Below are 24,008 nucleotides of genomic sequence, written 5' to 3'. Positions count from 1 at the left end.
TTTTGCTGTTAGTATTACAAAAAACATATCCATTTTAAGTTACTTTCTTAGGTAAATCTCTCACCTGTAATTGATGGGTCAAAGAGCAAAAACATTTCTTAAGTTTTTACAGCACTATGTCTCTCCAACAACCTCTGTTGTCTGTAGACTACTCAGACCCCAAGCCACTTTCTGTGTGTGCCCAATCCAAGCACTGCGCGTGCTGAGCTGTGTCAGCTGTTATCCCTGCCTCCTCTACCAGATGATGAGTTATTGGGACCAGGACCATTTCTTGTGCTTTTATTTCTTAGAACCCATGCCTGAGACATGGTGGGTTCATGAAGATGAAAATCAAAACTAACATACATTGAGCACTTCCCAAGAGCTAGGGCACAGTGACACTGAAGAGGAATGTTAACCACCATTACCATTTCACAAATGCAGAAGTTTAGGCTTAGGTAAATATTTTGTACAGAAGTAGGCAGCTGGTTATGTCACAGGACAAATGTTTGTTGAATGAATAACAAGGTGTCACTTCAGGAATATTGGTTTTATAAAATAAAAGTAACTCCGCAGACCTGAAATCATCAGTATTACCAGTTACGACATGATATATCTGAAGAACTTAGCATTTTGTTTAACTTAGAGACATTGATTTTGCATACATTGATCTTCAGTGTCCTGTTTTGGATTTCTCAATTTTTCTTAGTAACTTCTTCCTTTATCAGCACTGCAGGGAGTGAGGAAGTAATGTCCCTGAATCCTTCCATCAGCAGCTCCTTTGCCTAATACAGAAGTTCTAACACTTGAATAAGCATCATAACAACCCGGAGGGCTTATTAAAACACAGACTGCTGCCCCCCAACCCCTGAGTTTTTAATCCAGTGGAGCCTGAGAATTTGTATTTCTAACAAGATTTCTGGTGACTTGATGCTGTTGGCCCAGGGACCCATTTTGAGAACTCCAGGGAACTGCTGCACCCACATTTGCACTGTTGTACTCTCTGCTGCTCCAGGTCCCTTCCCCACCTTTGCCCCGTTCTGGAAAGCACAACCTGTACCTGCGTGTGTGATGAGAGATCCCAACCTGACTTTACATGACCCCAGGCAAGTCCCTGCTGGTGCCTTTTCTCCACACGGAGAAAGGCAGATGGCCTCGATCCCTAAGGACCCCTGATCTCAGACTTTGTATTTCCTCTGGAAAGTATATTCAAGCAGCTGACTGATTAGGCCAAACATAAATGTACAACAGTCTCCATCCTGGCCATACCAGACCACTATAAAAGGGCCATATATTCATCCATTCTCATTTTCTGCTGATAGGGTTTCAGAAACCGTAACTGCCTTTGATGAATTTCCTAATTCAATTATACTTCACCATCTTAGGACTCTGGCCCTATGTGGAGTGAGAAAATGCTTTTGTTATAGCTCATTATTAAATGCAGCCATGCCACTTTTGTTTATATAAAAATCTGTATAAATAATTGCACAATACCACATTTTAAAGGCTAATGAACAGTTTAAAAGATTTTTATCTCACATCACTTACAACTAATTTCTCACCTCAGAGTATATGCATTGAGGCCTGTTAGAGAAGTGGCTTAACACTGTTGAATGCCTTGCAGATTAGTGGGGTAGGAATGAATGCAGTATTGCTCCGTATGGTTTAAGAATCCAATAACAAGTGCAGGGGGCCCAAGTGACGAGGCAGCGGCAGGGGCAGCAGCTCCAACGGCTTTAGGTCCTGTGAGGACAAAGAATAGAGCCTTTTATCCTGAAGGGGACTCTCTGAAGGAAACACATCTCCCTCAGCCCAGATTAATGCCAGCCATTAAAGTGAGGACCAGCCCCCCAAAGCAAGCTTTCTTTGTGACTGGCTGATAGAGGGTAAAGTTCTAACCAAATGTATTTTATACATACAAATTCCTTTGAATGAACATTTTTTAAGAAAGAAAAACACTTGACAAAGGCCTCTTTTGGATCCGAAATACTTCTCTCACCAGAGAGTCCTTGCCTTTTGCCCCTAGGGAAAAGAGTATCTGCGATGGATGTGTAAGTTCCAACTCATTTAAACCACTAGAGTGGGAGCCCTTCCTGACTGGGGAGGCAGGGTGGTTTCTCAGTGCTGTAGATGAGATCCTGCCTTCTCTAGGATTTATTTGGTGCAAGGAAAAAATCAGGAAGCAGTTCCCCACCATCCTCACCTATCACAGGGGCTGGATTTCCCATCCTTCCTCTGAGGTCAGTTCAGGTTTACAAAATCTCTGCTTCCCTCTAGGTGGAGGCCGAGCTGATTGACAAGCTGGACAGCATGGTGTCAGAAGGGAAAGGCGATGAGAGCTACAGGGAGCTCTTCGGCCTGCTGTAAGCTGCTTCAGCCCCAAGCACCTCACGTTGGGGGAGGGGGTGAAGTGGGCTAATGATGGGTAGCGGTGCAACCTGCGCTGGGCAGGCTTCAGAGGGTGGGTATCAGGAGAGACCAGGGTTGTTCCTGGTGGTAGCAGTGCTCACCTTCTGTCAACAAGAAAGTGACATCATGACAGCAAGCTGTCTCAGGGATTGCCATAGTTGCCTAAGATGTAGGGACAGGTGATAACTCTGAGCTCCTGGATTTGCTGATAGGAAAAGGATCATCATATATCTTCATACCATGTACTGTATCTAGTTGGGCAAACAGTTCATGGGGACTCAATGAGGGCTCAAGGCTGACATTTCGGGGTGGGGGGAGGGAGGGAATTAAATCTCTGCTTTGTAAGATTGTACAATCAGCTTGGAAAACACTGCCATGAGTTTTGTGACTTGAACAAATTATACCCCCTTCCAAACCAGTTTCCATTTGTGAAACAGGTTGGTTGTACTGACTGACGTCAAGGGTCCCAAGTCCACCAGTTGTGGCTTCTGTCTTGAGTTGATGGAGGCCAAGAGACCTTACAGGACTAGCCACAGGGCTAAGCCCAAAGGAGGGACTCAGGAGAGCCGTGGTCCTCCCAGATAGATAGTAAAGTTGGGTATTTTATCTTTCTAAAAAACAAAATTTTAAGACATTTACAGCTCTAGAGCCCTCTCCTATCTCACTCATTATTTCTAGCTTTGAGATTTTCTTTATTTTAGTGACATTTTTAAGATAAGCCTGTAATATATTTTCTAATAATAATACTGTACATTTGCTTAGAACTTTACAGTGTACAAAATTTGTTGACATATCTGATTTAATCCTCACAACACACCTGTGAGGTGGGCAAGGCAGATATTATCCTGATGAGTAGAGGTGATGACACTGAGCTCAGAGAAGTGGTAGCATGGCCTCAGTTGCATGGCCAGTAAGAAGCAGCTCTGGGGGTACAGCCCAGATATTCCAGTTTCAAGAGGGGGAAATCTTTCCGCTACACCCTGCCTACTTTGTTCCTTGATGAGTCATGCAATAAAATGTGAATTCATTTGAAATTTAAGTAATTTTAATTTGTGAAAATGAATCCATCCTTTAGTATTTCTCTTTTAGCTGAAGGTGTTTCTAATTGTGGAAATAAGGAAGAGAAATCTGTTCCTAAGCCACTAACTGATGATTTTACTATGAAGGAAAAAGCACAAAAATAACTTGCTATTAATAATTACCTGAGCAAACAGTGTTACATAAACAGTGTTCACGTCTGAGAACTGAAAGCCACTGATAACCATGGAGCCGCGTGTCCCAATTTGTGTTTGGGGAAGATGTTTGTAGGTATGCTGGGGGGAGGTGGGAGTGGATCATGGGCTAATCAGTTTAGAAAAGACTCAGTTAAATAAAATCGAACAGGCCTCTGTATTATAGGACTTCTCAAAACCTTTAATATTTAGAAAGATGTGAAAAATCTCTAAAAGGAAGGTGTAGTGATCAGCATCTTCCATGCTTTTTTGCTCACAGAACACCTCTCTCTGTCCTCCAGGACAGCAGAGCTCAGTAGAACGGAGTTTGGGAAATGTGAACACAGTGGCTTTTTCCACACAGCTCAGAGGTGAAAGACAATGGTCCTACCTTCTCGCTCTAGTAACATGGGTCACATGGAAACCCTCACTTTCCCAGAAGCCTCGGCTCAAGTTAGATGCTGTGTGCAAGGAAGACAGTTGTCATCATTGCAGTGTTAATAGCAGTCAGGCTGTGGGTGTGAGTTCCCAGTGCTGGGTCCCTGGCTGAGCCTTCCACTCTAGGTGACTTTCATGACCTTAGGGAGCTAGGGACAGTGTGCAAAGGGATCAGGAGTGAGACCTGGACCTGAGATAATCACTAGAGCAAACAGAAAGAGTCCATCCAGGTCATCATCCCCTAGGAGAGATCTGTGAAAAGGCAGAGGATCTCAGAAACCAGGCTCTTTGGAGAAGTCAGAGGCTACCTGGAGGTGACAGGAGCATGGGCTGGCAAGTGAGAAAAGCACCTGGGCATTTAGCTCTTGGCTCTGGCACATTTTACATGGGAGTATCCCATGACAGTGAAGATGACAGTGTAACTCCTGGACTCACTGTCCTTCACACTGGGCCCTCAAGACTGGTTGGAATCTTTCCCTTGGTTTACATGAAAACGTTGGTTAGTATGTTTGCTGAGGATGGTTCTAAGCAGTGATAGAGGCAGCCAGCCAATTGGCAAAGCCAGGTCTATCCCTCAGTGGACTCTTACTCCACCGCTTCTTCAGAACAGATCTCACAGTGTGTACACCTAAAGGGTCTGGGGCTTTGAAACCGCTCCCTCAGTTCGGAACTTGCAATGGAGAATGGAAGACGTGTTCATTGGTTGCTGGCCAGTTCAGTAATTGCTTTGTCTTTGCTTTCTGCTGCATGGAGTAGAACCCAGCTGTTTGGGCCCTACCCCAGGTAAGACTGCAGTGTGGTAAGTCTGCCGTCTCCAGATCCATCACAGGCCCCACGGGCTCTGGGACCTTACTCTGGTGCCCAAGGAAGGCTCATGCATTGTGCATTGTGTTTGCTTCCACCAATAGCCTGCTGGAGAAAGTTGAACAGGAAACATGGCGCGAGACCGGCATTTCCTTTGTAACCTCGGTCACCCGCCTCATGGAACGCCTTCTTGACTACAGGTATCTTCTCAGGAACCTACCTGACCTCTTCTCTGGTCAGATGCTCTCCCCAGCAGGAGGATCCCCTGACCTTAAAATTGAGACCTCGTGGCCATGAGAGGTAGGACTGTTCTGGTGTTGTGTGCCATCACCAGTCGTTAGGAATCTCCTGATGGCCAAGGAGAAAGAGGAAGAAAGCCTTCTCCCAGGGGTAGGCCAGGGCTTCCTGGGCTTACCCCTGGTACGTGGGCACGTGTACCCAAGAGGTATCCCAGGGACATGTAGCCTTCTGGCTTTTCATCCAGAAAAGTCAAGGCTCAGAGGAATGGGCACAGCAGAGAGGAAGAGAAAGGCTGTCTCCAGAGCAAGTTAGGTCCTTAGTGCAGACCTTCCTCAGAGCCATGTGGCAGATGGGCAGGAAAATATCACCTGGTACAGAAGTGTGACCCAGGAGGACTTTCATTTGGTTTTTCCAGGGAAGGGGGACCCAACTTTTCCATGCCTCCATTCTTGGTGTAAAATCTGTTTATTTCTGTCCCTTGATCCTGGCCATGAGCAGATTAGAGGAGGTAGCCTGTGAGCTCAGAGATCTTTATGATACATTCAGTCTGGAAGTTCATGTGAAATTCATTTTTTCATGAAAGCCTGCCTTCTCAGTCATATCATGGCTTTTGACTTAGCCTAAAAGTAACAATAATGCTACCATTGCAGCCTTAGTTATTCTCTCAGTAGAGTTCAGGTGATAGCGAAGTGCCTTTTGGGAGCCTAGAGGAAGGTGATAAGGAATGAGGAGGAATGATAGAGGAAACCCAGACCCAAGCAATAGTTGTCTTCTCTGTGCTACATGTCATGCAGATGCCAAGGGAGAGCATCTGGGACTCCGGCTAGCTGCATGTACAGGAAGCTTCTTGCTGGATTCACCAGTCTGGTTCTCATTCTCTTTCATCTCCTTGTGCTAGGCCTTTCTCCTTCCCAGAGGAGCTTGGCTTTGACCAGTCCCTGCCCTCCCTTGGCAAGGATTCATTCTCAGTGTTCCCGCTGTTCTGTGTCTGGCAGGCCAGCCATGACCCCTCCTAAACCCAGCCCTACTCAGCATGAATGCAGCTCAGCCCTGGCCGAAGCTACCCGTAAATCAGAAAAAAGCTCCAAACCCACTGCTCCTACTTAGAGGGGATTCCAAAGACTAGTGCACAGGAAGGACACCATAAGGAGAAAAGCCAATGAGATGATGAACATGGCAGCCATGCCGTGGTTGCTGTGGCCACAGGGTCCTGAAGGTGGGTCCCTAGAGTAGAGTGTCTTGGCTTCCATGAAACACTGTCTTACAAAATGAAAACTGCCCTTTAAGGAAAGCTCTGTGCCTCCCCTTTTGGAAACTTGAGGATTTAACCTTCTACTTTACTGACATACTCTTTTGTGCTGAAGACATTGGTAGGTGTTACTTAATGCCCTGATATAGCATCTGGGCTCTACACTCTGCCACCAGAGCAAGGGGTCCAGTTGAACAGAGATCTTTGAACCCTAGGAGTGGGTCCAAAGCTTAGAGGGAGCTCACAGTACAGTCTCATCTGTGGAAGAAGTTTCTGTTGGAGAGCATCCTCATCTGGGGTTTGGACAGACTAATGCCTCAGTGACACTGCAGGTCTCTGTGTTGTCCCAGAGGCACCACTTTGTGCATTCATCTGTGCTCTCCCTTCCAGGGATTGCATGAAAGGAGAGGAGACAGAGAATAAGAAGATCGGCTGCACTGTTAACCTGATGGTGAGAGAACATGGGCTCTTCCTCCTCTCTGCCTCGTAGTGTGGCTTCTGTCCTGCGATTGGCCTGTCCTTTCTACAATACATGGCTATAAGCCTAAGGGGTTTTTTTGGTTTTTTGTTTTTTATTTGGTTGCACTGGGTCTTAGGTGTGGCAGGCGGGCTCCTTAGTTGCAGCAGGCAGGCTCCTTAGTTGCGGCATGTGAACTCTTAGTTGCAGCATGCATGTGGGATCTAGTTCCCTGACCAGGGATCAAACCCGGGTCCCCTACATTGGGAGCGTGGAGTCTTAACCACTGTGCCACCAGGGAAGTCCCAAGCCTAAGGGTCTGAGTCAGGACATCAGCTCTGTTACTGGTATCTTGGAAACTTGCACCTCATCACTCACATTCCTACTTGGGAAAGGAATGAAATGAGCTTCTCTTTGGACAGAGCTCTAGCCTGGCCTCTTGGCAAGGTCCCGCCAACCCTGACATACTCTAATTTCCAGTCTGCCCTGGTACTCTTCCTCTATCTCATCACTCAGGGCTCCTGCAGATCTGCCAGAGGTTTTACCCCCAGCAGGTGTGCCTTCTGGCTGGTCCCTTCTCTTCCTGGTGCTGGCTACCTCCACAGCCTGTCTTCTCCCTCCTGTCCAGCACACCCAGGGTTTTGGCCATCTGCCTGGAGTTCAGAGATGGCCTCCACAGGCAGCAGCCTCTCCCATATTCATTTATATTTCCTTCTCTCTTACAGAACTTTTACAAATCTGAGATTAACAAAGAAGAGATGTATATCCGCTATATCCATAAGCTTTGTGACATGCATTTGCAGGCCGAAAACTACACAGGTAAGTGGGAAGGGGGAGCTACGCCTCCCCATGAGGACAGACTGGACATACATGCACAGCTGGAAGAGAAAGGCTCTGAGCTGGTGCCTCCCAGATTTTAGCAGAGTGTCAGGACCCATGATGCCCATCACCTCACTCCTTTCCCTCAACTCCTTTGTAACGTGGTGGAGAAAAAGCAGGTGGAACTTCCACTTGTGCCTTGCTGCCCAAAGCTCTTCCACTCTCCTTGCCTCCTATTCACCCTCTCTGAGGCCTCAAGGGTGACCTCCAAATTCTGGTGTGCCAGGTTCAGAGCATCCTGAGCTCACTGTCCCTCTTCATGAGCAGAACTTCTCTGAGGACCTTCACAGCTGGAACTAAGTGAGGCCATAACACAGGAACATCAGCCTAACCCTGGGACTTCCAGAACTTGCTGGCAGACCTGCCTTGCAGTCTGGGCTCTTCCCCTGCAAGTACACAACAGCCCCACATTGAGCTCCCGGTGGAGAGTATGGAGAATGTTCACTTGACTTTCTGACAGACCAGACAGGGACCTTTTCACTGTATCTACAGTTTAATCCATTACTACAGCCTTTTCTAAAAGAACAAATTTAGAAGCGTTTCAACATACCTGTCACACTCTGTTTACTGAGCGCCACTTTGAGTCAGGAAGATATGTGTACCCATGTGTGTCCTGCCTGATCACCTTGTGTCATAGTTCCCCCAAAATAGCCACTTCTTCACTGTGGTGACCAGCCATCACATCTTAGCCCTTGAGCCGTAGGACTTGAATTTGTGTGATAGACCAGGAAGTTCAAGCTATTCTTGTCCACAGCATTACTAGAATTAGATGAATTTGTAGAAACAGAGAATCCTCCTTCCTTATTTTATGTTAGATGTTAAAGAGTGTTTGGCATAGATTCCACCTTTCCTGACACAGCTTGGCAAGAATTAAATCTGAAATGACTGGGATGAATCTGCCATTCTCTGCGTCCACTTCCACCCATGATCCCAGCAGCCCTTTGAGAGGGCAGTGAAGTGATAGACTGAAAAATTCCATGTATCAATAGAGGCATTTACTAAACTCCTGGAGGACTGGGCTATCACTGAGAGGCTATGTCAGGAATTTGGACAGAGAGAGGGTGCTGAGCCTTGCCTCTGGTGGCCTCAGGAATAACATCTTAAAAGAATATTGGCAGGGAAGAAAAGGATTTCACATGGTTTTCTAAGTTCTAAAGGGAGGCCTTGAGGGCCTCATTGGCTTGTTCCCAGTGAGAAGGGGCTTCACAGCTCCAGTGAGGAGGCACGTGTATCCCTGGGCAGGAGGGTCCAGTAGCCAGAGCATAGGCAGAGCGGCAAACATGAGCAGGAGCCTGGAAAGTGGCTGCAGGCAATATACCTGGCTAAAACTGGAAGTGGGTCACTAGATAATTAGAAAAGAGATTCTTCATAGTCATGGGGAGCAGATTTGAATGGGGCCTTGAAGGCCAGGCAGAAGCTAGAACTAATTAACTTGCCAGTAGGAAATGCCCACTAAAAATGAGCAAATAGAACAGGAAAGAGCAGACTGTGTCATAGGACCATGAGCAGCAGCTGTAACTCAGTTTGACTGACTCTTTGGGATTTAGGAAGCTACAGTATTTAGCTGCGGTTGTTTTATAAACCCTCTCTAACTGTTCCACGTGTATGGGAGGTGTCACAGGGCCCCGTCCTGGGCCCAGCATCAACTTTAGCTTCCTCCAGGAATGGAGCCCATCACACAGTTATCACCGTACACACTCCTTCTCTCTGGTCCTTTTAGAAACAGTCAAGATAAGGAGAAAGGGTCATTCCCAGGGCCATGCTGAGCTCAGAAAATGGAGCTGGAGGCATTGAGGCTGGCTTCGGGAGGGCTGAGAAAAGGCTTAGTCAGTGCTTACCCCTCAGAGCCAGTTCTGAGAAGGTTGGAAAAGAAGCTCTAGTCAGTTGAGCAAAAAGGAACCCAAGAACTCTCTCTGACATGTCAGTGTGTCCCAGAGCAAAGCAACCTGTACACAGACCCTTAGGTACCTGAGCCATACTTTATCTAGCACCCAGAGCAGGTGACCAGGCTGAGGGAGGAGGGTGTCTACTAGGATCTTTGGTTCCTTCATGCTGTGGTCACGGGCTATTGGCTGGCTGGACAGCCCCTCTATCTCAGCTTTGGTATCCAGCATCCCTGATCTGGGCTGCACATGCCTTACGCTGGCATGCTGCTTAGCCTGGTCCCTTGGCACCTGGCTGCCCCTGGACCTCCATAGCCCCTGTCCCCACAGAAGCTGCATTCACTCTGCTCCTCTACTGTGAGCTGCTACAGTGGGAGGAAAGGCCACTGCGGGAATTCCTCCATTACCCATCCCAGACAGAGTGGCAGCGGAAAGAGGGACTGTGCCGCAAGATCATCCACTACTTCAACAAAGGCAAGGTGGGTGTTATTAGGCAAGGCTTTGAGCGTCTCAGCTTCTACTGTACTACATGGCATCTTAACGCTATAGGGATGGCAGCAGCTGCAGAGGTTGCTGTGTGGGGTGGTGAGGGGGTGGAGGCCCATATGTGTGCATTAGGTTTGGAGGCAGCATGACTTTCTCTGGGGAAAAAAAAAGTAACAGCTTAATTCTGTGGCTTGGAAGCCAATTCCAGATTGGGGATGTAAGAGACAACCCCACATACCAGCTTTGCACCTCTGTAAATACTAATGCTCCAACAGCAGGGGCTTCTGGGCCCCCTGCTTATATTTATTAGATTTACTTAAATTATTGTAGCTTTCTACTCTGCTATAGAAAATGTGAGCTGTAAAAATTAATGGATTCTAACCACAGCCAACGGAGGCCTGTACTGCCTCTTACGGGTACGTGTTCTTGTCTTGGATTTCCCTTCCTTACAGCATAGTCTGGGCTCCTCTCATTGGGGTTATTCTCTATTAAACCTGATTCTGTGGAATTAGCAGGCATTGTCAGCATTGGTTCAGGCTTCCTTGGGACTTCCCAGCCATTCTGCTCCAATCTCTGGGAGAGCTCCTTGTGGGGCCCTCTGACCCACGTATGGCCCATACACTGGAAAGGCTGGGCTTGTGTAACTTGTTGAAGCTGTTCTCTCATTACTCAGCTTTGAGCATGTTAAAAAGCTGAAACAGGATTGTTCAGGGAACTATAGTGGCTGAACTCCAGACTTGAATGGAAATTGGTTTTTTAAAATAAGCTTTTTTATCATATAAAAGAAAGATTTAAACATTAATAACTTCTGCCCATAAATCAGAAAACATTCATCAGTTTTACACAACATGGGAGACTTTTGTTTGTCAAAAACATTCACCCATGTAGGGAACGCACTGGTAAGCAGGAACCTTTCCAAAACCTCAGGAGCTCTCATTTCACCTAGCCCAGAAAGGAGACCCATGCTTAGCTGTCAGCCAGCCACACGTGACTGAGCCACAGTGCCAGCCCAAAGCCTCCTCTCCTTGCTGGTCCAGAGATGGACGGAGGGCCCCATGCCAGCACACTTTTAGGTCTGTCTTCCTGGCACCCAGCCCACCTGGAGCTGCCACCTACCCATATGCCCAGCGAGCCCTCCCAGCTCTGAGGGAATGGCATAAGCATGGTGTGAGTGTGCATGAGTGTTGTTAGTATATTAGCTTATTTTTCTTTCCATGGGCATAGAGTACAGAGTAGAGTTATGCTTATCTGATTGAGCCCAGCAGTGGGACACGTGAGCGTTAATGGTCCCCTTTTCACCCCACACTACAGTAGTGTTAAGAAAGCAGGTTTAAAGGTTAGTATGAACAAGGGAAGGTAATGCAAAACCTGCCTGAGTATCGTGGATAAGCAGGAAGGGGAGAAGGACTGGGAGGCTCCGTAGGCTACCTTCTCAGGGATCTCCCACTCCTTCTAGCAGCCCTGCCTTTGGTGTGAATTGCTGGGGGAGCAGCTTCTGTGCTGAGAACAGACCGCTCAGTGAGCCCTTTCATGAGCGCATCCTCAAAGGGGTACTTATCACAATCATTCTCTTGGGCTCATACAGAAGGTCCAACTTTTCTGTTTCTGTACCTTCATACCTGACGGAACCAGTGGATAGGGCTAACCAGTTCTCTTGAAAGCATTCAGGGTTTTTTTTCTAATGGCTCCAGAAAAGCAAAACCTGGCTGATACAAGAAAAGTGCTCCTGGGCTTCCCTGGTGGCGCAGTGGTTAAGAATCCGCCTGCCAATGCAGGAGACATGGGTTCGAGCCCTAGTCCGGGAAGATCCCACATGCCACGGAGCAACTAAGCCCACGCACCACAACTACTGAAGCCCACGGGCACATGCCCTAGAGCCCGTGCTCTGCAACAAGAGAAGCCACCGCAATGTGAAGCCCGCGCACCACAACGAAGAGTAGCCCCCGCTCTCTGCAACTAGAGAAAAGCCGGTGCGCAGCAATGAAGACCCAGTGCAGCCAAAAATAAAATAAATAAATTTTAAAAAAAAGAAGGAAAGGGAGGCATGAAGATGGGAGCTGGTCCTTCATCTCAAGGAAGAGGGAGCAGACAGAAAGGGAAGCTGGGAGGAGGCCTCTGACCCCTAAGGCATACAGACCATCAGGACTGAACCAACCCTCCATGTGGGGGTGGGCTTGGGCTCTACTACTGAGGGCTGCTATTGTTCACACTGCTTTGAAGGAATGAGTCTGTTGCTTCTAAAATGTTGTGTGTAGACAGAAGTACAAAGACTGACAGTCTGGAGTCCCAGGCTTTTGCCTTCCTTTCCAGTTTGAGTAGAGTGAGCCAAGTCAGTGCAACTTTTGTGCCATCCCTGTCAGTGGGGGCAACAAGGATGTATAAACACACATCTGCCCAAGCTGGCAGAAGTGATTGGATTTCAGACACTGGTTAGTAGTTGTGTAGTTGGCTTTGCCTCCTGCCAGAAGGAAGGACACCAAGAGAGAAGATGTAGATGGGATGCATTGTATCTGCAGGGCGTTCCCTCCCTGTGTTCCGAGGTAGCTCTCAAAACCCCCAGCATTCCAGCACAACCCTCAAGGCTGACAGAGTGTCCTGGCTCACACTTGGGGGTTGGGGGGGCAGGCTTGGAGCAGCAGGGCTACAAATTAGGGCAGAGAGGCCAGCAAGGCAGATAAGCGTTGATCCTAATAGGAGAGTAGAACTGCTTTACTGGGAGCTACTGTCAGCAGACAAAGCTCCTTTAGCCTCACATGGGTTCCTCATCACCTAAATGAGCAGTTCCCCATTGGGCGCTCCTTACAGGCTGGCTAGCAGTCTGCACACAGCTCAGCTGCTTAGCCAGCCGCCTTGGAGCTGCCTGCCAGGCAGACCCTCCTGTGGGCCCTTCACTGAAACCTGCCCAAGCAGCACTTGGAGCCAGAGAGAGGACAGACATGTGCCCCCTTAAAAGCTGTGATGTGGGGGTACAAGAGGCTTTCTGGCTCACTGAGGCAGAGGCATTGTATCGGAGCAGGGAGTCAGGGTCTGTTTAAAATTCTCTTTGGTTTGTTTCAACATTTTTAATTGGTCCTGCAGTTCAATCCATATGGCGTTAATTTCTTCAAAGGATAAGAAACACAGTCCTGGGCTTCCCTCATGGCGCAGTGGTTGAGAATCCGCCTGCCAATGCAGAGGACACGGGTTCGAGCCCTGGTCCAGGAAGATCCCACATGGAGCGGAGCAACTAAGCCCATGCGCCACAACTGCTGAGCCTGCGCTCTGCAGCCCGCAAGTCACAACTGCTGAGGCCCGTGCGCCTAGAGCCCATGCTCCGCAACAAGAGAAGCCACTGCAATGAGAAGCCTGCGCACCACAGCGAAGAGTAGCCCCCGCTCACAGCAACTAGAGGAAAAGCCCGCGCACAGCAACGAAGACGCAACGCAGCCAAAAATAATTAATTAATTAATTAAATTTTTAAAAAAAGAAACACAGTCCTGAATAAAACAGTGTTGTCCTTCTCCCTGATGCTATTTCAAATCTATTTTTTTAATATAGTCCTTATTAAACATTCATACTGAAATATTGATGGGTGAAATTACAGTATGATATCTGATATTTGCTTCCAAAACTATGGGGAGGAGTAAGTGGATGAGATGTTTAATGATACAAGACTGGCCATGAACTGGTCGTTGTTGAGGTTGGGTGATGAGTACCACCCAATGATGAGTAGGGGTTCATACTTCTATGTTTCTATATGTTTAAAATTTTCCTATAATAAAAAAATTTAATTAGTACTTAGAAGTTGGGGAGAAGAGCCTGGCTAAAATGTCAAGTAAACCTTTGATTCCCAATCTCGCCAAGAGAGAAAGCACTCTATTAAAAAGAGGAGGAAATGCACAATATTGCCCCTTAGTGAAGGCCACTGTTAGATGAGCCTGTCACCATAATAGGAGCCACACCACAGAAACAGCCCGAGCCATGATTAGGCAAGGATTATCTGAAGCCTGCTCTAAGATTTGAATATTTCTGTAAAGGAAATTATCACACCTACTACCAAGCCCTTGGGTAGCTACTTCCTACTTAGCTTCCATACTTGTTTCTAAGCTTAAATGATCTTAATTTAAAAGGCATTGTTTCCTTCATTAACTCATTAAATAAATCTTTATTGAGTACCTGCTCATGGCTGGCACTGTTCTAGGCTCTGAGGATAAAGGATATAAACAGGATCCCTGCCCTCATGCAGCTTATCATCTAATTGAGACTAATACAACATAAAAGTAAATACTTTTTAGCCCAGAAATAAACCCACACACCTATGGTCAATTAATCTTCAGGCAAGAATATACAGTGGAGAAAAGACAGTCTCTTCAGCAGTTGGTGCAGGGAAAGCTCGACGGCCGCATGTAAATCAGTGAAGTTAGAAAACTCCCTCACACCATACACAAAAATAAACTCAAAATGGCTTAAAGATTTAAATTTAAGACATGACAGCTTAAAGGTCCTAGAAGAGAATATAGGCAAAACAATCTCTGACATAAATTGTAGCAATATTTTCTTAGATCAGTCTCCCAAGGCAAAAGAAATAAAAGCAAAAATAAACGGGACCTAATCGAACATACAAGCTTTTGCACAGCAAAGGAAACCATAAACAAAATGAAAAGACAACCTACAGACTGGGAGAAAGTATTTCAAATGATGCAACCGACAAGGGCCTAATTTCCAAAATACACAAACACCTCATATAGCTCAATATCAGAAACAAACAACCCAATCAAAAAATGGGCAGAGGGACTTCCCTGATGGTCCAGTGGGTAAGACTCCATGCTCCTAATGCAGGGGGCCCGGGTTCGATCCCTGGTCGGGGAACTAGATCCCGCATGCATGCCACAACTGAAGATCCCGTGTGCCACACATAAGACCTGGCACAGCCAAAATTAATTAATTAATTAAATGTTAAAGAAAAGAAAAAATACTAAAACAAAACAAAAAATGTGGTTGCACCATTAAAAAAAAAAGGGCAGAAAACCAAAATAGACGTTTCTCCAAAAGAGATATAAAGATGGCCAACAGGCACATGAAAAGATGCTCAGTGTCACTAATTACTAAAGAAATGCAAATCAAAACTACAGTGAGATATCACCTCACACTGGTCAGAAAGGCCAGCATCAAAAAGTCTGCAAATAATAAATGCTGGACAGGGTGTGGAGAAAGGGAACCTCCTACACTGTTGGGGGCAATGTAAATTGGTGCAGCCACTATGGAGAGCAGTATGGAGGTTCCTTAAAAAACTGAAAATAGAGTTAGTTTTAGTTACATGATTCAGCAATCCCACTCCTGGGCATATATCCAGAAAAGACAAAAACTCTAATTCAAAAAGATACATGCACCTAATGTTCATACCAGCACTATTTACAACAGCCAAGGCATAGAAGCAACCTGTGTTCGTCAACATAAGAATGGATAAAGAAGATGGGGGAGGGTGTGTGTATGTGTGTGTATGTATATATATTATATATATAATGTAATATTAGTCATTAAAGAGAATGAAATACTGCCATTTGCAGCAACATGGATGGACCTAGAGATTATCATACTAAGTGAAGTACATCAGACAGAGAAGACAAATATTATATGATATTACATGTGGAATCTAAAAAAATTATACAAATGAACTTATTTACAAAACAGAAACAGACTCACAGACATAGAAAACAAACTTATTGCTACCAAAGGGGAAAGGGTGGAGGAGGGATAAATTAGGAGTTTGGGATTAACAGATACACACTACTATATATAAAATAGATAAACAACAAGGACGTACTATATAGCACAGGGAACTACATTCAATATCTTGTAATATCTTGTAATAACTACATTCAATATCTAGTAATATTGGAATCTGAAAATATATGTATGCGTGTGTGTATATATATATATATATAGTCTTATTTATATAACTGGATCACTTTTGTGTACCTGAAACTAACACAATATTGTAAATCAACCGTACTTCAATTTGAAAAAGTAAATACTTTTTTTATACAAGATAACTTCAGAGTAATGAAAGAATGGTTGGCGTAGTGCCTGTCCTTGACAAGGTAGTTAGGGAAAGGCCTCTTGGAAGTGGAAACATTTGAGTAGAAACCTGAAAGCTATGCCTCAAGCCAGAAAACCACAGTGCTATGTGTTCTCCACAAATTGGTTTTGAGCATACGTTCTTTGTGACATATGAGTTGCAGGAGGCCTTTGGTTGTGCCCTCTGATATGTTTGATGTGGGCTTGGGCCATTCCGAGGCTGCCTGAGGTGCTGAAGCCTTTTTCCTATTTCTGATGCAGAGTTGGGAGTTTGGGATCCCACTGTGCAGGGAGCTGGCGTGTCAGTATGAGAGCCTCTATGATTATCAGAGCCTCAGCTGGATTCGGGTGAGCTTTGCCCCTTCCCCCACCCCAACCCTGAGTGGAGGTGCTAGCACTTTTCTGGCATCAACTTCTAAGGGAGCGTTTACTGTGGACCCAGCCCTTGGTTTAGTGCTGTGGACAGTACAGGAGAAGCAAAAGCCAAGGTTCCTGCTCTCAAGATGCTTGCATTATGGCTGGGGAACCAAAACAAACACATGACAAATGATTGTATGATCCAGACCCCAAGGGCCACTGGTGCTCAAGGAAAGGAGAAGCAGTATACACAGGATAGGATGGGGGTTTCAAGGAGGCGGTGGCAGCTCGACTTCATGAAGAAGCTTTTCCTGAAATGATTTTGTTCAGGTGTGCTTCATCTGAAAACATTATAAGATCTTTCATTATAAGATCTTTCCTTGGCTTATGGTCAATTCTAAGCAGCCAAGTAAAGGAAGTTCTTCTTCCCTTCTTTGATGAAAAATATTCAAAATTAAGTGAAATGGACTTTGAAGGTCTCCCAAATTTTTCCTAGTTGCCGGTGCTGGGTATTAAATCGTAACAGGTCATTGGCAAAGAGAAGTCAGGAATCTCAGTTCATCCTCCTCCTGCACCCTTGTCAGCATGGCTAGCTCTTCTGTGTTCCCTGATCCTGATCAGGATTTGGGCCTATATAATAGATGTGGTTCTCTAGCAATAGCTTTTTGACTGGTTTTTGAAGGCTGCTGCCCCCTGGCAGGCTGGCTTGATTGAGTGCATTAGGGCTGTCTTCCCAGTCAGATTTCAGTGAGTTTTTCTGAACCTGAAGCCAGGCCAGCCAAGACTAAAAAACTTATTGACCTTGGTAATACCAGACATCATGGGTATTAGTTCAACTTTTAAAGTTTAAAATCTCCTAAATTGGGACCAGTACCAGTGATGCTGGTAACTAAGCCTTCCTCATTCTGTTAGCGTCGAGTCAGGTGATAAATGAACAAGAGCAATGCAGATGGACTGATGGAAAATGGTGCCACCTATAAGCAACACTAGCTTATACTCAATTGGTGTAGTGAGTATCAGTCAAAACCAGGAATTCCTGAGCAAAAAAAGGAAGTCCATGTTAAATGTGTACCCCTGAAAGTACAGGAAGCCTGAGTCTCTGTGGGGCTGAGTCCACTCATTGGGAAGGACACTCCAAGCAGCCTCTCAGGGCTGCTTCACCGTCAGGGGACAATGGAGAGCGAAGACTTCCTCTCCATCAGGCAGTTCCCCAGGGAGAGGTTGATCAGGGCTAGGGGCTCACTTTTTATCTAGACTGAGTCACCATGTTCTCTTTCCAAAAGACAGTGTCTACTTAGGCCTGGGAGAACTTGCTTTGGACACCACTAGCAGTCAGGCCAACCAACACAACTAGCAGTCAAGCCAACTAGCAGTCAGGCCAACCAACACAACTAGCAGTCAAGCCAACTAGCAGTCAGGCCAACCAACACAACTAGCAGTCAAGCCAACTAGCAGTCAAGCCAACTTCCTTTCTCGTTCACAGAAAATGGAGGCCAGCTACTATGACAACATCATGGAGCAGCAACGCCTGGAGCCTGAGTTCTTTCGGGTCGGCTTCTATGGCAGGAAGTTTCCTTTTTTCCTTCGGGTGAGTCCATTCAGGTAGTCACAAGAACTTCTATCATATTTTACACGTAAGTTATTTACAACCTGGTTTTTTTTTAACCTTCTTCCTATTCTACTGAACACATCTTTTTGAAGGACTGACCAGCCAACAAAAAGCATTTGGCTTAATTTGACTGGACTAGCTACCAACTTTAGACTCTGTTTCTCTCTGCAGTACTGTTTTGTAGCTACCTGGAATGTATGAGGGTGGTTTTCTTACCAGATCAACCAAGTTCCTGCAGGAAGTGACCAGGGTGTGAGAATGTCCCATAGGTATGTTTAGAAACCTTCCAACTTCTGTTTCCAGTGCCTGGAATCCTCCAGTGTGACTATTCTCAGCCAGACAGGACATCAGTACAGCCCTGACCTCAACAGTAGGCAGTCCAGCCAGGGTGGAGAATTATTGATTTGAGAGATTTCAGAGGATAGTCCCCTTGCTCCTGGGGTTTGTGGGAGGTGCCAAACATTGGATTTGGCTGTGGAAAGCCTTTCCTAGGCAGCCAATTCTCTGGCCCATGATGATTACAGCCATTTTCCTCCACCATTGCTGGAAAGGCTGAGCTGGTATATAAACAGAGTGGAAGGAATGACTGAGCATAGACATACTGACACCAGTTAAACAGTTGCGATTTTTTTTGTCTTTAATCAGCACAACCCAGAGGCTCCAGGAGAAGTCAGCCTGGGCTTGTAGGCTGTAGCCCATATGGATTTGCTGTTCTCAAATGACCTAAACGAAGCTGTGCTGATGAAAGAGCCCTAGGACTGCAGTTGAGACCTAAGAGTAGCTCCGATTGTCCCCAGTTCCAGTATCATACTAAGGTTCAGTGTCCAGGAATCAGCTGGGAAAATTCATAGGATTCCCTTGATGTGTTTGGGATCCTATCTTACTGGAGAAATTGCTTTAGCCAGTGAGCAATAATAAGCTCGGTATCTCATCAAAGGTCAACTGAGCTTAATGGCTCCTTAAAAAAAGCCAGTCTGCTAAGCAACAAAGTCCAGGTTGACTACGTTTCAGATGTAAGGCAGGTCAACATGCACATTTCTTGGGCAGTAATCATTATAGGCTAAAAAGAAAATGATTTCTACAGGAACTAGCAATAGTGATAGGGACAGCAAGCACTCTCTGCCTGATCGTGATCCCTGTAAGGCTCTAAGTCTATTGCACAGGAGTGTTTATAGTAGCAGAATGTGAATGAGTAGAGGATCTCCTCAGGAGACTGGACCTCCTTCATTCTCTAGGGACCATCCAGTCCAGGCATATCAGAAGTGGCATGTTTGTTGCCCCCATCAGCATAGATCATACAACAGCAGTGGGGGTAGAGGTCAACAGAAGAGAAAGCAGGCAAAAAAAAAAAGAGAAGGAATAGTACAAGAATTAGAAACCAAAAGCATCTCTAGAAAGCCCTTTGATAAGCTAATGATTCTAGCCCTGTAAGTTATTTCTTTCGCATTTTATCTTTGCAAATTATGCTTGTCATTTTATTCTCCTTGTTTAGTCCCACAATTTGTATGTCATCCACCAGATTTTACTCCAAAACATCATTATTTTGAGTAATACAAAATCAGGCCCTGATGTTCCCCATTTCTGTCTTTGTCAAGCAGGAGGTCTCCATCATGGTTCCACCTGGCTCCCACCCCTCATGCTCATGTCACAGGGAATGTCAGAGTCTTAGGGCTCTCAGAGCTTTCTGACAAGTAGGACCTGGTATAGAACCTGCATCTGAGCCATTCATACAGTGTTCTCAAGTGACAGTCTAAATGTTCAAACGTGGTTTCAAGGGTGCCAGTAATGGAGGAAAAATAACAAGAGGTGTTAGGAAATATCGTCCATCAGTCCATCCTCATTTCCACACTAGGAGCTATGTTTCATGCATACAAATCTGCCTGGCCTGGCTACATGCTGCCTTCCCTTCCCTCAGCTGCTCAGTTCATCTGTGGCAAATGGAGTAAGTCCAGTGGAGGTAGCCGTTTGCTTTATAAATGGCAAGGGCAACATGGAAAGCAGTGGCAGCCAGATCTGTCTCATGTAGGGATGCTGGGGCTCTCGCCTGAGCAGACTTGAAAGCAGCAACGAGCCTCAAAGTCAATGCTCTGTGCCTTCCTCCTGCTGGTCTTCCCCAGAACACTAGGCTACTCTTTCACCTTCCCACATAGGCCATCTATTACTCTAGCTCTGTCAGCTTGAGTTCTCTGGACCATCTGCCCGTCTTGCTTCACAAATGTGATTATCTACTAATCTGCATGGAGACAGGAAAACATCCAGCCCTCCCTCCTTGGGGGAATTTCTGTTTCTCTTCATTTGACTTATGAACAGACACTGGAGAGGATTGTACGTTTGTGAGTGGATATGAAAAGGCCAGTTCTAAACAGTTACCTTCTTTGTCAGTTCTCCTTATCAAGCAAGGGACTTAGAAATGTCTCTGTCCTCTGTCTGTTCCACTGGAGAGGCCAGCCTGCTCTTCCTGACCTTGACTTCCCTTCCAGTGTTGCCCTTCCATTCTGATCCATCTAGACATGTGGCCTAGCCTTAGCTGAGTTCTCCCATAGTAAGAGAAGAAGTGAAAAGTGGGCAGAAATCCTATTCCAAAAAGGCTGAGGTCATCCACAGCCTGGCCTGTGATTATCCCTGTACTGGGAAGCGTAGGGCTGGCCCTGTGGAACCTCTCTCTCCCCCTTCCTCTGAAGACATGCCAAGAGGGGCTGCCAGTGCCTGACACCATTTGCCAAAGTGAATCTAGTGAGGCAACTAGGCAGGCAGACAGATGTCACCAGAGGGCTTCAGAGGAGCCTCCTCCAGCCACTCACTCTTGACCAGCTGTGAGGTAGACAGAGCAGCAGGGTTGAAGGTGCCTTGTCATGCCTTCCGTACACAAAGAAAAAAACTGAGACCTAACCTGTACCAAGTGTGATGTAACATGAGGTTTTAAGAAATGTGTAATTGGGGACTTCCCTGGTGGCACAGTAGTTAAGAATCCACCTGCTAATGTGGGGGACACAGGTTCTATCCCTGGTCCGGGAAGAGCCCACGTGTTGCAGAGCAGCTAAGCCCGTGCGCCACAACTACTGAGTCTGTGCTCTAGAGCCCGCGAGCCACACTACTGAGCCCACGTGCCACAACTACTGAAGCCTGTGCGCCTAGAGCCTGTGCTCCACAACAAGAGAAGCCACTGCGATGAGAAACCCGTGCACCACAACGAAGAGTAGCCCCCTCTCACCGCAACTAGAGAAAGCCCACGCGCAGCAACGAAGACCCAATGCAGCCAAAACTAAATAAATTTATTTTTTAAAAAAAAGAAAGAAATGTGTAGCTGGAATGATGTTCTGCTGACACAGTTGCAAAGGAGTTGCTGCCAGAGAGGTTGATAAATGCCTACTGGACACTGGGCAACGTTTAGACTGTTTCTCCCAGCTGACAAAAGTGATCCTACAAAAGCACACACCTGATCACCCCTTTTTCTAAATTATTTGGTGGTACCCATTGTGATACTCCTTGGCACACACCTGCAGGCATGTTCACTCACCCTCCCACCAGTTCTCCACAAGCACCTTCTTTCTAGCTGTGCCTTTTCCTGTCTTGGCTTGTGGCCCTGGTTGTCACCGTACCCACATAGATTGCCCCCCACTCTTCTCTACTGCGCTAACCCAGGTGGACCTTCTAAGGACTCTTTTCAGGCATGGCTGTTTCCAAAATCTCACCCCGCCTCCCCACTTGCATCCCTTCCTGTGTGAGGAACCCTCCCTCCCTCGAGCTTCCTGCAGCCTTTGCCGTACCTACCACCCCGGGCTGTCACACCACAGTGCAGTTCTCCCTTCTGCTGTCCCTCACCCTTCTTGACCATCGTTTCCCTTAAGGCAGAGACTTAGTGCTGTGTCCATGCCTGCCACAGGGGTTCCTAGGACACGTCTGTGGGATGAGGAGGCGGGGGATGGGTGGCTGCAGGCGAGGCATTGAGTGTGCTCTCCCGTTTGTGGCAGAACAAAGAATACGTGTGCCGTGGCCACGACTACGAGAGGCTGGAGGCCTTCCAGCAGAGGATGCTCAGCGAGTTCCCACAGGCTGTCGCCATGCAGCACCCCAACCACCCTGATGACACCATCCTGCAGTGTGATGCCCAGTGTATCTTTTGACACTGAGTAGGGGAAGGAGGGCTGGGATCCTGGGAGGTGAGGCCCACCCAGTCAGCTGCCCCTCTGCCATGTCGTTGGCCAAACAGGCCAGGTTACCTATAAGTCCTGAAGCAGAGTGTGTCCTCATTACTGACTGACACTTAGCAGGGCACTCGTGCTTCACAGAGGGGCAGTGGCATGCCCTTAGCCATGGGGGCCTGGTCATCAGCTGAGCTTCAGGGGGACCTTTATCCCTCTGGTTGGCTGCTGCCAGCACCTGAGTCCCCACCCTGCCCTATGAAGGGTCTGTCTAGGCAGCCAGCAGCAATCACTGTGGACTCTTGCCACAGGGATACTCCACTTCTGTGTCCTGCTCTACTCCCACGTGCATCTGTTGTTACCCAGAGCCTTTGCCAGCAGGACTGAGGCACAGCTCTGGGGATGGGGGAGGAGACAGGGGGTCTGAGGCACTTGGAAGTCTGAATGCAAATACTGGCCTGCCCCTCATTCCCCACACACAGCTTCCTTGAAGACCTCATGACGGTCGCCGTGACTGTGGCAAGCTTGTTCCAGAGAGAGGAGGACAGGTAGACTCCCATATGTTATCTCGCCACAGAGATCCCAAAGAGTACTTTGTTAAAATGTTGTTTTGCAGTAAATACAGTTTACCCACAGTGGGCAGGCCCAGGCCCTTGCAGCTTTTTCATTTCTGTGGGGTGGGCACCTGCATTCTCCTGACCCCTTTCCCTTCTTTCTTAAAGGGGCACTGGAGAACACCTAGCTGTTGACATCTCACCTTGGCTGAGTGCTCAGGAGACTGATTGCTGGAGCGGGGAGAGGGGCAGATAGGGAGATTCGGTCTGTGTTTGGGTCTGATCTGCCCCTTGAAATGCTGCTGCTGCCAGTAGGGAACAAGGGCTGTGGTGTTCTTCTCTCCTTTGGGGGGATGACAGGGGTCAGCCACTCAGGTCCATCTCTCTTTCAGTCTTTCTGGGTTTCTCCTTCACTTCCTGCCCAGACTTGCAGATCTATGCAGTGACGCCCATTCCAGATTATGTGGACGTCCTGCAGATGGACAGGGTCCCAGATCGCGTCAAGAGCTTCTACCGCGTCAACAATGTGAGGAAGTTCCGGTACGACAGGCCTTTTCACAAAGGCCCCAAGGACAAGGAGAATGAATTCAAGGTGAACAAATCTAGGGAAGTGGGGGCAGTGCTTATAGCGAGGCTGGGGCAAGCCCCACTTTCTCAGGAGCTCATCAGTGTCTCACCCTTCGGGCAGGCAGGGCGTGGTAAAAATCACTTAATGGCCTGAACCTACCTGTGCCTTCCCTGCAGAGCCTGTGGATCGAGCGTACCACGCTGACCCTGACCCACAGCTTGCCTGGCATCTCTCGGTGGTTCGAAGTGGAGAGGAGGGAGCTGGTGAGACACGTTTCAGATGGGGCTGATTTTCACAGCTGCTTCCTCAGTTCTTGCTTTGGGGGCCTTTCTCTAAGGGCTGAAGAGAGAAAGAGTGCTTAGGCCGCCTATCTGGCCTAGGCTGCCACAGGCAATCCTGTGCTGGAGGCTTTGTGCACCTTCGTTCTCTCATTTAATAGTCACAACACCCTTAGGCACCAGGTATTTTTTTTTCCTCACAATTTATGAATGCAGAAACTATTCTCTGAAGTTCAGGAAGCCAGAGACCTCTGACTTCAGAACTGGTGCTCTTCTCTATTTACTGTACTTCTAAGTGCCTACAGATTAGAAGAGGAAATTACAAAGGGCTCAGGGAGTCCCAACTCCACAGGAACAAGGGCGGGGAGTCAGAATCACAGGTCATAGATCCCTGCTGTCAGAACTGTG

General features: G+C 47.0%; 1 protein-coding gene across 1 annotated transcript in view; it reads left to right on the top strand.

The window, feature by feature from the left end:
- DOCK3 (dedicator of cytokinesis 3) overlaps positions 1-24,008 on the top strand; it is a 349,841-nt gene that overhangs the window by 307,826 nt on the left and 18,007 nt on the right. The window contains exons 32-42 of the mRNA XM_068559156.1: positions 2,257-2,342; positions 4,794-4,820; positions 4,946-5,041; positions 6,721-6,781; positions 7,513-7,606; positions 9,880-10,028; positions 16,354-16,440; positions 17,933-18,037; positions 22,030-22,171; positions 23,180-23,346; positions 23,499-23,585. Coding sequence (XP_068415257.1) covers positions 2,257-2,342; positions 4,794-4,820; positions 4,946-5,041; positions 6,721-6,781; positions 7,513-7,606; positions 9,880-10,028; positions 16,354-16,440; positions 17,933-18,037; positions 22,030-22,171; positions 23,180-23,346; positions 23,499-23,585 — 1,101 coding nt within the window. The remainder of the gene's footprint in view (positions 1-2,256; positions 2,343-4,793; positions 4,821-4,945; positions 5,042-6,720; positions 6,782-7,512; positions 7,607-9,879; positions 10,029-16,353; positions 16,441-17,932; positions 18,038-22,029; positions 22,172-23,179; positions 23,347-23,498; positions 23,586-24,008) is intronic.

This window comes from Eschrichtius robustus, chromosome 12 (assembly GCF_028021215.1).
Source record: "Eschrichtius robustus isolate mEscRob2 chromosome 12, mEscRob2.pri, whole genome shotgun sequence".
Classification (NCBI taxonomy): Eukaryota; Metazoa; Chordata; class Mammalia; order Artiodactyla; family Eschrichtiidae; genus Eschrichtius; species Eschrichtius robustus.
This window is presented reverse-complemented; position numbering and strand designations above follow the sequence as displayed.